This window comes from Bidens hawaiensis, unplaced genomic scaffold (genome assembly GCF_021521415.1).
Source record: "Bidens hawaiensis isolate Kalapana, Puna unplaced genomic scaffold, B.hawaiensis_p1.1 tig00020329_1, whole genome shotgun sequence".
Lineage (NCBI taxonomy): Eukaryota > Viridiplantae > Streptophyta > Magnoliopsida > Asterales > Asteraceae > Bidens > Bidens hawaiensis.
In genome coordinates, this window is record NW_027493092.1 from 127,203 (window position 1) to 142,922 (window position 15,720).

At 34.5% G+C, this 15,720-nt stretch overlaps 2 protein-coding genes and 1 pseudogene across 3 annotated transcripts; 2 read left to right on the plus strand and 1 right to left on the minus strand.

Annotated features, from left to right (window-relative positions):
- Window positions 1–743: 743 nt before the first annotated feature.
- LOC143560403 (V-type proton ATPase subunit H-like) lies at window positions 744–4,645 on the minus strand. The gene is made up of 11 exons (XM_077048712.1): window positions 4,604–4,645; window positions 4,080–4,205; window positions 3,794–3,896; window positions 3,587–3,659; window positions 3,383–3,448; window positions 3,190–3,295; window positions 2,934–3,095; window positions 2,332–2,457; window positions 2,122–2,247; window positions 1,874–2,053; window positions 744–1,073 (listed from the first exon to the last, which is right to left on the minus strand). The coding sequence occupies exons 1-11, from the start codon at window positions 4,637–4,639 to the stop codon at window positions 825–827; spliced, it is 1,353 nt and encodes a 450-aa protein (XP_076904827.1). The 5' UTR covers window positions 4,640–4,645; the 3' UTR covers window positions 744–824.
- A 5,717-nt stretch (window positions 4,646–10,362) lies between these two features.
- On the plus strand, window positions 10,363–11,100 carry LOC143560415 (protein TIFY 6B-like; annotated as a pseudogene). The gene is made up of 3 exons (XR_013140115.1): window positions 10,363–10,523; window positions 10,605–10,698; window positions 10,796–11,100. The product of XR_013140115.1 is annotated as a protein TIFY 6B-like (transcript).
- A 1,015-nt stretch (window positions 11,101–12,115) lies between these two features.
- LOC143560404 (exosome complex component RRP45A-like) lies at window positions 12,116–15,154 on the plus strand. The gene is made up of 7 exons (XM_077048713.1): window positions 12,116–12,333; window positions 12,401–12,610; window positions 12,672–12,767; window positions 12,854–12,968; window positions 14,027–14,107; window positions 14,203–14,391; window positions 14,474–15,154. Exons 1-7 carry the CDS (start codon window positions 12,197–12,199, stop codon window positions 14,732–14,734), a joined length of 1,089 nt encoding a protein of 362 aa, XP_076904828.1. The 5' UTR covers window positions 12,116–12,196; the 3' UTR covers window positions 14,735–15,154.
- Window positions 15,155–15,720: the final 566 nt, after the last annotated feature.

Below are 15,720 nucleotides of genomic sequence, written 5' to 3' on the forward strand. Positions count from 1 at the left end.
ATTATGTGCTTTCCACAACATGCCGTGAGAATGATTGATTGGATAACTTTCTTCTTTCGATCGTATGCCTTTATCTTTAAATGTTCTTAAAGTAGATCTCTAACCCTGAAGGCATGGACCGGGGAATACCATACCAAATGCTTATGAATTACCTAATAACTATAGTCACATAGCATGAGATTAGCACATGTTCCATCGACTCCAGTTCCTTCAAGCACCCCTCGCTTGCGTGACTCATTCGACGTCACAAATTTCCCCATTTCTGCTTTCCAACCGTATGCATGGTCTTACATGCTTTAAATTTTTTGTTATTGTTGTCGTTGGCATAATAGATTCTGTCTTCAATATTTAAAAATTATTACTAAAATGTAATGAAAATAAAATGGGCTGCATTGAAGCCTAACCATAAACATACATAAAAGAAAGAATATGTTTCTATGGTCAATTAATACTTCAACTAATAACTATAATAATTGAATATGATGTTAAAGTTAGGCAACAATTAAAACGCTATTTCTCCCAATCAATTTTCTTGGCACATGAATTAATTGAGAATAAAACAAAACTATAAAGTGGCATGAACATGACACAACAAACCAAAAGACAAATCAATAAGCAAACAAAACATACAACAAGCCAGTCAAATCCTACAGATATGATGCATCACCCAACAGGCAAACACCAAATTAAATACAGAGACAACGTTAAATTTACAATAACAATATAAATATCAATAGCCTCAACTTTTTTATTTCATAAACATAAAAAATACAGGCATACACTTTATTCGAAAAGGAAACCGGTAATCATAAAAGAGAGTATGATTAAGCTTGCAAAAAGCTTGCATACTTGGCACCAAGGAAGAGCCTTTGGATGCAGAGCAAGGCGTTTTTGGTGACCTCAGCGTTCTCGTGGTTCATCAGTTTCATGATCCGCTCTTTTGCTTTGAGGTCGGTTACTATGACCCGACCTGCAGGATGGTACTGGATAAACTGGGATAGATCATAGCAAGCAACTGCTAGTGCCCGTGTGTCGGTCGATGTTTCCAATATTGTGAGCAGGACCCGTAAAGTCTACCAAAAATAACATATATTGTCAGTTTGGCAAAACTACTAAAGTTTGTTTTGTCTCAGGTTTTTTGTTATTTCTATGGTAAGGCCGGAAACTGTTAATCATTTATCGATCGTGTAGCACCTGGCATGTTATACCAATCAATAATGACGTGCATCAATCTGTTTGGGCCAGTTTTGAACTCAAACCTAACCAAACAGTTTAGGGTAAAAAAATAGGCCAAAAAAGGTCTTTTTGGTTTTACCATTTGGGCCAAAAAAGATGCAAAAAGTTAAGGGCAAAAATAAATCGCGAAGAGATTTTGAAAACTGTTTGTTTGTTTTGTTTTTTTTTTTTCTGTTTTACCATCTGGACTTGATAATTTAGAGCCCAAAAAAGAATTGGCCCAAAATAATGAATTTGGGCCTAAATCGTTTTTGTTGATTAATAATTAAGTGATTATTATACATTTGGGCTACAATATTTGCATAACACATGTCTATTTAATTCTTATAAATTACTTAGAATTCAAAATGAAAACTGAAAATCTATAAATTCAGTTTGGTATTTTAGGTTTTAATTACATGCAAAACCAAAACGAGCCAAAAGTTTGAAAATTACAAATACAAAAAAACAAATCATCGGTTTTTGGTTGGATTTTGTTTTCGGTTTCATGCACACCCCTACGATGTGTGATATGTGTGATACTGGAATCTGCTTAAGGTGTCCCAACCAAAGATTTTGCATCTTTTATTGCAAAAATATCTAAAGATCGATAACCAAAAAGAAAAAAAAAGTGTATCGGAAGTTACGAGAAAAATACCTGGAAATCATTCTCTTCAAAATTCGTAATATTATCTCGCCAGAAATTAGGATCTTTATGCATCGGAGACCAATCAAGATGACCAAGAAGGACTTCCTGCTTGTACTTATCAAAAGAGCTCAATTTCTTGATATTATCTTTCAAACCCTCATCCAAATGATTCAACGCATCCAAAAGATCCTACAAAAATAACCAAAAAGATGAACAAAACAACCAAACATATTAAAATGTCGATAGTAATTTCTCACCTCATCACTCCATGCCTGCGCTTTCAAACTTTGAACAATCTGAGGAAGACCAAGGTCTACCATCTGAGCTCCAAAGGTTCCTTTTGAAAGCAAGTTTTTGAAAGTCAACACGATCAACCGCACAACCTACCAATCATTGAATATTGATGACCCAAACATCCCAATAGTAATAAGAGATTATAAAAAGTTAATGGTATTTAGAATACACACCTTCTCTTTTGTTGAACTTTTGACAACCTCCAGTAACCGTGGCAGGGCTCTAGACGTAGCCAAGTACTCGATTGCGGGCTCATAGTAAGATAAGAGCCAAACGCAGAGGCATGTTTCATACAGAAGCTGTTTCACAACACCTCAAGTTAGTAATATTCTATGATAAATATGATAAAATAAACAAGAAACATATGTAATAAAAAGGTTTCATTATAGGTGGCGAAACAGTTAGGTTGACCCGAGACACTCACTGTCAAGTAGAAGTGCGCACGGGTTGGTTTCATTCAGTTTTGGGCTCAAACCGAACCAAAACCGAAAATGGGTTTTAAAAACGTTTGGTCTCGGTTTTATCAGTTCGCAGTTTTCATGACGTTTTTGGTTTGGTTTCGGCTATTTCAGAGGCTTTATGGTTTAAAAGTATAACTTGGTCACCTTTTGATCCAGTCAGCCCACTTGACCCATTCCTCTTTAACTGTTACCCGCTCTGACATGTTGTAGACTACATACTAACCTTGTAGTTCTATAATAAACTCTTCCTACACCCATAACTAAATAAACTTCCAACATTCAATGAAAATACAGCTAACCCATTTTAAGGTTACCTGAATCGACTGCTGAGTGGATGCTGGAGAAATTAGCGGCACAAGCAGCTTTACACCATCTGCTTGAACAAACGAAGACCTGACAACCGGTTCCTTTAACAAAGTTGCTAGGCAGTTAATAGAAGATGGAATGCTACGGGTTGGATGAGCAGGCTTTTTCAGCTGTGAAAAACAACCCCGTTAACAACAGATTTTATATATAAAAAAAAAGAATACATTTGTTTATACAAGCCATGTATCAGATTATATATCATACCTGAATGCAAAGCCACTCCACTAATCCTTTCAAAACATCACCACTTGAGGTGCCTTTCTTTTTGCCATCTCCATTTGTAGTCGGGCCATTTTTGTTTGATCTAGCACTACATTTACAGAAAAAAAGAAATCAATAAGTTTTAGTGTAACCGTCTATGAATCTTAATGTATTATTATGACATTGCTTTAACTACCTAACTACCAAAGTAAGTATCTTAGAGCTCTTTTCTTGAATGAACCAGCTACCTTTCCATAACAATCTGAAATGCAGCAGAGTTTGTATTATATCAGGTATTTGTGAATAAAATCATAAATAAATGTAAGTGACAAACATATTCACGAATCACTTTCATTAACATTAAACCATAAGCAAAGAGCCCACATTGAAAGAAAACAACCTCAGGAAAGGTTCATAAATATCTTCATCTTCAAGAGACTTGTCATGAAACAAGCTTGCTCTTTTAGGGTTTGCTGCAAAAAAGGATACTCGGTAAGTTAACTGATTGCAACATTAATTTAAGTCACGGATACATGATTAACAATACGAGAAAGTATGAAATGGCACCCAGTGAAAAACAAAAAGTGTGATTAATTTGTATATTCACCTGTAAGCATCTCATCAATTAAAGCCAACACGTATTCGACAGTGTCCTCTTTCTGTATGTCACGCACAATGTGGATAAAAACACGGATATAAGACGAGCCATCCTGTGACAAAGATATATCTCGTCAGTTCTACCCTAAATGCCAATATATACCATGTAAAAAATCATTAACGACAAAGATACTTGATACAAAAGTAGGCATTGAGCAAGTATAACACCAATTTTCTTTTTATCATATCAGCACACATGAAAGAAATAAAAATAATTATAATAAATGTAACCTTACGTTTTCAAGCAGCGACGCCCTTTCGGTCTCACTCTTTTTGTCATATCGCCTTAATAACTGAAGCACTGTTCCCGTGATCAACTTAGTAGTCATATAGGTCTCCCATGGTATGTCCCTCCTCAACACCTAAACATAAATCATAATAATATGCAATAAGTTATGCAAAACTAAAAATAACGTATTAATCAAAAGAATAACAGAAACACACATTCTAATACACAACAACAATGCTAGTTATAAAAGTTAAAATAAAATAATAGTGTAAACATTAGGTTTCACGTAATTGACTTCAATTTTACAATTCCACATCACACTGTTCAATAAGCAGCCCTAAAAAGTATAATAAGTACTCTGCGAATAATAATAATAATAATAATAAGTAGGCAAAATAGGTCACGATCTAATAATTACTGTATATGAAACTAGGTTAAACTGGATTTGATTGGAAATTGAGTAAGGATCTAATTGAGGAAGTAAGTGCGAAGAGACAATCGATGATTGATTTGATAGGGTGAGAATACTACCTGATCGGAAGTGAGCTCGGCTTGATCCGTAGGCATTGATGAGATGAGATTATATGGTTGGTGTTACGGTTACTGTTACTATTACTATCGGATGGATGAATCTAGAGTCCTGTGTGTGGTCAGTTTGAGATCAATTTGGGGCTGGCTCTCTGGTTTTGTTCACCTTCGAAAATACCAATGACAGATGTATGTATCTATCTTTTCACTCTCGGGTCCGGTTACCCGGTTTATCTAATGACAATGCTGGATAGCCTAAGTTTATCATCCACCCGTCACCCGAAGGCCCACCAGTGTAAAACTCAGTTGGGATCGGATAAGTGGTGGACCTAGGATTTTTGAACAATGAAGTCTCATTTTTTTGGTGCTCAAAATTTTCGGGCCGGTCGTTAGGGTCAGGTTGAAGTGAAGAACATAACAGAAAACAATATCATAATAAAACATACAAAATACGATGTCATTCGAAACGGGAAAAAAAACATTACAGATTCTTAAAGTTGTTCTCTACGACTTTTAATGTTTTGAAAACGAATGCAGGTAACTCTCTTTTTATATACCAAATGCAAGTATCGTTAATATAATTTCATCTCTTTGGTTAACATGATAAGATAAAAATTAGTTTTCGTTCAGAGAGATCCCATGGAAGGTCTTCCAAAACAACTTTCTTGAGAGCATTACTTGAAGAAGATGTTGATGGTTCAAAACTTCATATCAATAATCCTTACATAATTAGCCATAAGATAAGTTTTTGACAAAACTAAGTCACCATCTAACAACAATTTGATAATACAAAACTATGTGTAGTAAGTTTTGGCAAATAACAACCATGAAATTAGAACTAGATTATGTGTACCTAACAAAACTCAACCGTACAACGTTCAAAGGCTTATAGACAAAAGATCACTAAACCAATCTAATATTGAATATGATTTAAAAAAAACGACAAAAACAAAACCCATGAAGGGTAGAACCCGGCCATCTCAAAGGGAAATCAATGGACTTTCAACTGGACCAGTTCAACACTATTAGTATGTATTCCAAGTTTTAATTTTTATGGGGTCTTTCAAAAATTTAATATACCGCTTCTAGTAAATTTTAAAAACATTGGTGTCTCGGGACCTCGATACATAGCTACATACTATGCAGGTCCGCCTCTGGATCGGATTCAATCTTGTGACCTTGCAATCTCCGGTATAAATCTTCACTTCCCTCCAATGCAAGCTGAGCTAAAGCTAATTGATAACTTTGAACATGTTTTAGCGATTTCATTATTATTGTATATTATGTATTTACATTACACTTTATAAAAACTTGTAAATTCAATTAGATATGATATGTTCACTAAAGTGAGTGACACGACAGACTTATATACGTATTTAACAAGATAAACATGACATATTTAACACGACTAACAAATAACAAGATAAAAGTTAAAGTAAAACTCATTGCAAATTACAATTCAAAATATCCTTATCCTTAAAAGTCATTAAATATGACATGTTTAACACCATTAACAAATATTGTTGGTTTTTCTTGCGTGTGTAATAGAAAAAAAGTTAATTAATAGATGGATGTGTGAATGAGTTGGATTCTCACCTAGGTCGACATATGTTGTAAGTACTAAGTAGTAACACTTTGAGAATTGTGTCTACAATGGGATTTTGGATGACTATGGACCGGGTTTATATTGTCCAATTTTAAGCTCTTGTTAGTTTTTCTTTGAGAAAATGTTCAGGAATGGGTTATAAAATGCCTACCATTTTATATTCTTTATTTAACCTTAATAAAAGTAATGTTGTCCGTCTCTTTTACAAGAAAAAATGGATCATTGACCAATCCAAGTTGTTATCTCGCTCTTGGAAAGGTGATAAAACTCCTATACATCGCAAGGACAATTTGTCCATGAAGGATTTTGTAAATAATCTTTTAGTTCATAACACTACAATTTAAAAGAACAAAAGAAATGATGATATCGGAATCACAGGAAACTGGTGAAAAAATAAGACAATTTGAATAGCAAGAAAAGAAGAATCCCAATAGGAGCAAAAAAGACATGATGTGTAACAATTGCAACAAGGCAAGCAGCGCAAGCAAGACTGACACTTAATGAAAAGACCATAAAAAATAAAATTATTATTGTAACACCTAGAATGTTTTGACGCTTGAAATCACTTTCAACAAAATTGGATTAATTCTTTTTCTTTTTCAAAGTTGAAAAGTTCATTCTCTCCACATAGAAAAGTTCGTAGACCTGGTTACCACGATAATTAATATAATAGGTTACCATATAGTGTAATTTAAACTTGACCGTTGGATAAAAATTCAATATTCATTCTCCGCCCTCCGATAAGCCTATAGTGAAAGTTAAATCTGACCGTCTGATAAGAAACAAGATTGATTTTCAGCCATCTGATAGGATAAAAAAACAGTTTTTTCCCTCTACGTGTTATCAGGTTTACTGCAGTTACCAGCAGTTTTCCCCCACCCCACCTCAATATTTTGCTCCGGCATCCATGGCATATTCATATTTCAGAATCCTAATCGACGTACAATCACATTCATTCATCTTCCAAATTTGGTTTTGCTACACCCACCGCCAGTCCTTCAATTCCGTAGCTAACCAAATTGCGGCCGGAAGGTGATCGCTTTAACCGCCGACAATCGGAAACAACCATTTGATTTAGGGCTCGGTTTTCGTTGAGAAATCGGTGTATGATGATTCTGATATTTAATTTTGGATTAGTTTTGTACACTCGATGGATCGGTCTTAAAAGGTTTTTCCAATGTGTGATTTATTTTGATTGATGATGCCAGAGAAGAAGAGCATGAAATTAAAGTTCTAATTCGAATTAGTTTCTCAGTTCTCAAACTTTCAGGTATCATTACTTTGGGTGTTCATAATTATGTTTTCCTAATTACGTCTGTTCAAATCTGCTTTCACCCTAATTTTTTTAAGGAAGAAATTACAAGTCTCTCAGTCAGTTAGTCAATCAATTAGTTGAAACAATCTTGGTTCTAATTTGCTACACTCCCCAACATATATTCTTCTTTGACCCAATTCGGTTGATTCATGAAACATAAAATTTTATAGTAAACAAATGACCTGATAATTTTTGTGATATGATAGATGTTTTAAAGTTGACAGATTGATTGATTTTTTTTGTGTGATTAAAGTTGACCATCTGCATCTTTGTTTCAGTTTTTCTTGTGCATTTGCCAAATTTTCTTGGCCATTCGGGTTCATGCCCGAATGAAGGTGAATGTCTTAGATCAGATAAGAGGCCATGGCATGATGTAGAATTGATGAAGGTACAATTCAGTGTGTCTAAATCGTTACAAACTCAAATTTTCTAAGGCAAATCCGTTTGAGAGACTCTTCATTTCGGATTTGGTATTGTTATTTTGTATTGTAATTAGCTGACTAATGGTTTTAATTTCAATAGACCAGGGGGGCTCAACCAAATTTATCAACTACCCCACCCATGTGAAAATGACAAAAAGAAATGAAGACATTAAAAAGGTTTGTGTTACCGATTTTGTTTTACTAATTTAATCCATATTGTATTCATTAATTTGTATGTTTATCGTCATCATTTGCAATCCTTCATTCATAACAGATGTTTGATGTTCCTACCTTATCTTGCATCTCCTACTTAATTTCTTCCAGTTATTGTCTCAAACTCTATGTAAAGAATGCATGCTGTGAGTAAACCGTGCTCCTTTCTAACCGACTAATATAAAAGGATAGCTCATTCTAGAAGTGCCGGCAATCACTCACATAACAAAAGGGTATGTATACTGAAAATTCATTAAAAATGCACTACTAATTAAACCAGATACAGTGATGCATTGAGCATCTATATTAGGAGCATGCAAAGTTGGTTCGGTTATGTTATGGAGGATTAACCATAACCAAGCTTTGGTTATAGAAGTTTGCTTAACCATAAACATAAACGATGAGTTAACCATCGGTTATGGGTCGGTTTGGTTAAGTTCGTTTAATTATCCAATATATATTTTTTCTTTGTTCCAAATATAAGTGGTTCTATCGAACTAAACTCAAGGAGCCATGTGACGTCAACAACTAAAATCTATTTAATTATCTTTATTTTCAACTTGTATGATCATAGCTATTTAAATTTTGTTTACCAAACCTCAGTTTGAATATACGGAGGATTAGAGTGTTCAACTTGGCGGAAGTATAAAAGCTAATTAAGAAAATGACAGAAGTAAAATGGTGTATTTATTTCACTAGGATTAGTAACATTACTTTTTCCCCATTTTAACGGGTAGGGGTGTTAAATTCAACCGCCCAAATCGTAGTAAACTTGTCTGCATATGAGATTCAAAGAGTCGGTTTGGTTTCGGTTAAAGTCGTTTAAGAATACACATTAACTATAACTGATTGACACTAATTGCAAGAGTGAGTCATTACTTCATGGTTTCTTTTCTCTAAAGCTACTTACATATCATGGTTATGAAACTTCTTTAACCATTTTTATTTTAAAGTTATTCTTTTATACGAGATATTTGTTGATTCACAAGCACCTTAGTCTGCTCCATTTTCCTTTTTTGATAAGGGGCTCACCAACTAGGAGAAACACACAAAGTTCAGAATCAACACTGACAAATTGTGCAACAGTTAATTTAAATGGTGATGACAGAACTTTTCTTATACCAGATATTATATGTGATGCTGCCAACGGGTTTTTATGGAAAATACACTTAGATTTGGAGGTAAGTATTGGTGGCTGTTTTTTTTGTACCTGTTCTGCAAGTAACTCAGAAGTGACATTTGTCATAAGTTTTTGCAGCGGGGGAAGTTAGATGCGAAGAAAGTAAGTACTTATGTGCTTCTTGAATCAATTTAGAGATGTAACCTGACGTTAAGAATTAGTTTTGTGGTGGCAATTTTGACTTATGTTTATCAGGAAAATCAGAAATGTTAGCTTAAAAGGAATTGGGTCAAATGGGTCGAAAGCTGCGGAAAGGTGTATTTTTAATGCATAAAAACTCATAAATCTTCTTTCTTTCTTTTCTGTTTTTTTCTAAATTAGATTAACATAAAAACCAAATAATATAAAAAGATAAAATGAATCACTACAATGATAAACTTGCCAAAAGTGTATTTTTAACGCATAGAATACTCTACTTAGATGGTTTTTTATTTTCAAAGTTAGATTATCATTTGAATGATATAATTCTTTGTTTATGTGACACATTTCAAAGTTCCATAAAAATTTATAGAAATATGATTCTATTTTTTATTTTACGGGTTTCAGAGCTAAAAGGCATTACAAGGTATTCACCATCTGATACAAGTTATCAACCAATATTGAGCTGTTGAATTTTGGGTTGATTCGGGTCGTGTTTGGTGATTGATGAAGCTGCAGCTATTCAACTTTTCCAAGGCCTTACACAAGCTTTCCAAGTCCATACTCCATACTCTAAGAACTCTGCAGTCAACTGGTCTCTGTCAGGCAAAGATCTTTGTCTGTAAAAACATTCTCAAATAGTTGAATTTATTTTAAGGTTGTTGATGAACCTTATGAACAATTGAAACTAACTTTTTTTGGTTGATTAATGTATCAGGTGCAGATGATTCTGAAGGCATGACAAACCGTTAAACCAGTGAACTTCAGGTTAGTTTTTGATCTTTCATTAAAATATTTTATTGAAATTTTATTATAAGTCACAAAATAATTAGTACAACGTTATTGGATATATTAAGCAACTAATATATATTTGTTGCTTACGTTTTTATTTACTATTTTCTGAAAAGCATTGGTAAGCAAGCGGTTCCTATATCCGTGGGCCACCCATTCTACCGGGCTCTGTCAAAGTTTGACAGTGCATCCTTTAAGCAACATGGAGTTGCGGTTCCATCTCCTGGTTTCTTTCTTGCTGGAACCACCGAACCTCGGTATGAATTTTGTGTTGTTTTATACTTTTATTCCATTTTGAGATGATGGTTTTTTAATTATTATATATGGGTCAATTGAAGGTATAATAATTCCAAGGCTTCTTGTGCTCCCGCTCAACTAACCATCTTTTATGGCAGGATGGTGAATGTGTATGATGATATCTCCCTTGAGAAGGTATATAAATCAATTTTTTATTGTCAAAAATTAAATCTTGATGAAAAAAACTTTTAGTCTTTATTATCTTTACTATCTTCTTGACTATTTTATTTAGGCTCAACCTATTATGTTGTTGGTGGTGCATCCACAAGCACACCTCAGGCTAGGGTTCAAGCCCAGGTGTCGGTTTCAGGAACACCCGTAGGAAACGTGGTTTATGTGACCCAACCGGTTAACCCGCAGCCTTGCTTAGCCATCTCGAGCCCGATGTCAGTGTCCTCACACCCTCTTGGCCCCACTTACAAAGATGAAGGTGCTACAACGTTCAACGGCTCATGTTTACATGTTAGCAAAGTGGATTGCTCAAGAGTTATTAGTTCACTGGAAGAAGTTATGAAATCTACTGTTGCACACGATTAGTAGGTTATTATTATTTTTTTAAATGTTTTGTTCTCATACAAACTTGTAATCTACTTTCTTTGTGGTGTATTGAACCACTTTCAATTATATGATATATAGTTATTTTTTTGCCAAGTATCTTTATGGGATTTTAGTAAGTATAGCTATCGTTCATGTTACTGAATAGTGTAGCATCACATTCCCGTAATGATAATCCCGTCCACCAGACAGGAAAAATACTAGTTCTCTTTTATAAATCAAGTTTAAATAATCACGTAAATAATACTATAAATGATACACATATTATCGAATCACGTGACACCAATAATACATCAACTACCATTGTAAGATGTTAATAAAACGCAAAATTAGTTTTGGGTACAAATTAGTTTTGGGTACTTTAATTATTTTTTTAATATTCCATGTCTGGTTAGACCACACACATTTCATTTCATGTGTTTACATTTTACAAAATATATAATAAGTTCAAACTTTAATTAATAAAAGTCATAATTACCAAAAATGTACTTTCACTACACTAGCGTCACATTTATAGTCTCGGGGTTATTTTTATAATATTTTTGTTACATTAAGGAATATTGGTTTTTATTAATCTTAACTATTATCTTTTGATCCCTACCGGTCATAACTAATGAATTGGCTGCTAACGATCCCAATTTTCAACGTATGAATCCTGTTAGCCCCGTTTAATAAAAACCCATGTATCTTTCATTAATTTCATTAATAATGTTGTCCTATGCCAAAAACCCTTCTGCAAACCCCTCCTTGCCACTAACCTGCGAATTCAAAGACTCGCCGCCGCCACCGTGACTTCTATCGCCGCCGCCGCCGCCTATTCCGTCTACAGGCAAGCCACTTCAACCTTTATTTATTATCTTCAATTATGTCTGTATAATATACTAGTAAACTGTTGCAGTATGCTTGTTTTCAACTTTCTATGTCTTAATAGTACGATTGTTAGATTGCTGGTTTTAGATTTAGTAGAATTAAACCTAGAACATCACTGCAAATTATTAAGTATTTTACAGTATGAGTGTATGATGACATTTATGTTATCCGGTGCCCTAATTTCAATTAGTGAACTGCATAACAGAAAATGGAGCAGAGGCTAGCTAACTCCTTTACAATGACAGTAAACGAAAAGCAATTCATCCAAACCGCGCTAGTTTCCGACATTAGGGTTGATGGTAGAAGACCTTTTGACTACAGAAACCTAACTATTAGATTTGGCAGGTAAGATATTATTTGTGTAAAACCTAGAAGATGAGTATAGCTTGCTGACATGAGTTTGCGACTGTAGTGAAGATGGTTCATCGGAGGTGCAACTTGGTCAGACTCAAGTGATTGCTTTTGTCACGGGTCAACTCGTTCCACCTTATAGAGACAGACCAAATGAAGGCAGTTTTGCGATTTTTACTGAGTTTTCGCCTATGGCTGATCCCTCGTTTGAACCGGGTCGTCCTGGTGACTTGGCTATTGAACTGGGTCGAATTGTAGATCGTGGTTTAAGGTATTGGTTTATTAAATAATTTAATTATAATGGCTTTATTTAAATGAGATTGATTTTGCAGAGAAAGCAGGGCTGTAGATACAGAGTCACTTTGTGTTGTTGCAGGGAAGTTGGTATGGTCTATTCGGATTGACCTTCATATTATAGACAATGGAGGGTAAGCTAAAATTACAAATCCAAGTCTATGTAACTTCTTATTGTTACATTTTAATGTTTTTATTAAACTTAACTGCATGAAAACAGGAATCTTGTTGATGCTGCCAATATTGCTGCATTAGCTGCACTCTCAACGTTCAGGAGGCCTGAATGTACATTTGGGGGTGAAGATGGTCAAGAGTTGATAGTACACCCGCCTGATGTGAGTTTCATCTTGCATATTCACTAACAAGCTTTTTTGTCTTTCTCGATTTCAATGAGCTGTTTGTGAACCATTTGGCAGAAAGTTCGTTTATTTATAAACAAAGGAACACGAACAAACATTATTTGTTAATTTAGTTAAATGAATGAACACACGTTTCATTCATTCATTTATGGATGTGAACATTTATTCATTTAAATTCATTCATTTGTGTTCATGTATATATATTTGTTTAATTTTTTTCGATTCATTACAATTTAGTCTAGGTTTAAATTAAAAATCAGCCATTTCAATGTAGTCTAGTTTTGTTAATTTATTAGGCCTTTAATTGGTTTTCACTCATTTATGCTTGTTTATGTTCCTGTAGTTATGTTTCATTCGTTTACGTTCGTGAACCGAGCTTTTATATTGTTAACAAGCGAACATATTCATTTTTCTAACGAAAGAACCTGAACAAGAAAATCCTCTTCGTCTGGTTTGTTTGCAGGCCTATATGCACTGTTAGAAAGTTCTTGCGATAGCACTTAGTTCAACATAACAGTGCATTTCTTTTTCTGTATCCTCTTCGTCTGGTTTGTTTGCAGGCCTATATGCACTGTTAGAAAGTTCTTGCGCTAGCACTTGGTTCAGCATGCTAGTGTATTTCTTTTTCTGTTTATAAATGTTACAAAAATCACTTGATTCTTGATGATTGGTTGGTAGTGGAGTTGGCAACCTTGATCCATAAAAGATGAAGAGGTTGGGTTTTGTTTTATCTCAAACTGGTCAAATAAAAAATTAGTTAGAAAGAGAATGGATCAAACTAGTTTGAACAGGTTCAAAGTGGCCCAAAGTCTATTTCGACGCACAAAACTTTTTAAATCATTTGTACTCGAAGGTTTAGATTATTATTGGAATAATATGTCTTGTTAGCACAGTTATATATTAAAGAAAGGATAAAAGTTTTACCTGACGTTTTTCGTCTGAGCCGATTTTGACCTATTATCAAACACACCCATCTTGTTGTGCTTGCCTTAACTGTCATTATTTTAACTATAGTGTTATGTGTTGTTGAACAGGTGATGGAGCCGCTTCCATTAATAATTCACCATTTTCCAGTGGCGGTAACGTTTGGGTTTATCGGTAAAGAAAACATTGTGGTATGTGAATTGAATCTTATGGTTATGATCAGATATTCAGATCAGGTTGACTCACAAACATTGTGGGCCCATTTTAATTTAATTGGTGATGTTAGGTGATTGACCCGACATACCATGAAGAGGCGGTAATGGGAGGGTCATTGACTGCTACACTCAACACGAACGGTGATGTTTGTGCTATTCAGAAAGCTGGGGGCGATGGAGTCTTGCAGAGTGTTATTATGCAGTGTTTGCGTATTGCTTCCGTGAAGGCCGGTGATATAACAAGCAAAATAAAAATTGCTGTGAGTTTGTTAATTTTAATATAGATATGACGTGGAAGTCGTTATTTTCATAACTGTTGTATCTGCAAATGTGTGTTTTCAGGTTGAGTCTTATAACACACAAAGATCGCTAAAGAAAATCAAACGCCATAATCCTTCATATGCAGCTAGTAAAGAAGAATCCAGACAAGTGAATCCCGAGACCAAATCTACTCGGCAATCTTGTGATATCAATTCGTCTGCTTCAACACATGTGGCTACAAACATTGGATCACCAGAAGAACAATCAGAAACACTAAAAGATGAAGTGAAGCCAAAGCACAAGAAGAGAAAGAAACCGACCTCCAATGCTAATTCAAGTTAGATCAAATTATACTATATATTTTGATTATTTGTGCCAATTTTCATCTATCTGGTTTAGTTTTTTTAATCAAAATTTTAGCTTTTTTAAGACTCAGGGTATGCGTCTCAGTTTTAGAAGCAACGTTGCAAAATTGTAGGAGAAAAAATGTTGTGTATAATGGCTAGTTTAACATGAGGTGATCCGTCAACGTTTCTATTTTTGGAAAATGATATTAGTTTTTGGTTTTGAGTCGTTTTCTCGAGATGGCTAGTGCTTTAATTCAGATTCAAATTGTATGATTTGGGTGCGAGATCTGGACCGGGTGTTTTTGCCGTAAACTAGTTCGAATGCTCTTGCACCCATAGCAAGAACTGGCTTGTGCAAAACATGGCAATTCAAGGTTTTGGAGAACAAACCAGTTATTGCAAAAAGAGGAAGAGAAGATTGAAAAGTTTTCTTTTTGGTGAAATATATGTACTACAATTTAAATATGTGAATGTTTAAAAGCTGCAATACTAATTATACATTTATACAGAAGCCGATTGTGTAACCAAAATATCAACCAACAAAGTATACATGTATATCGTCTAAACCACGATCAGCTCGGTCTTCTTGCAAGCTCTTATCCTGACTTCTGCCGTGTTATCGCCTTCAACATTCAATACATCGCAGCATTCCCCTCTATTTCCAACCTAAACCATCAAAAAAAACTACCTTTAGTTTCATCATATATGATCATTTATAACCAACAATGATGTTCACACTATATTTTTATGAGGATATCCATGGGCTTACAAAGTTTAATTTTATAGCAGGGGAGTAAACTCGAATCTTTGAAATATAAGCCGCTGATTTATTTGAACAAGGTTCCAGTTGATGGGGCTTGTGACGAACGTAGGTCACCAGAATTTCATATGTCGAATTATTTATGATATTATTGCTGTTACTTAGTCTGGTTATGGAATGAAAGAAGAAAACATGGGGAGTTTCACACGAACTATTGGTGA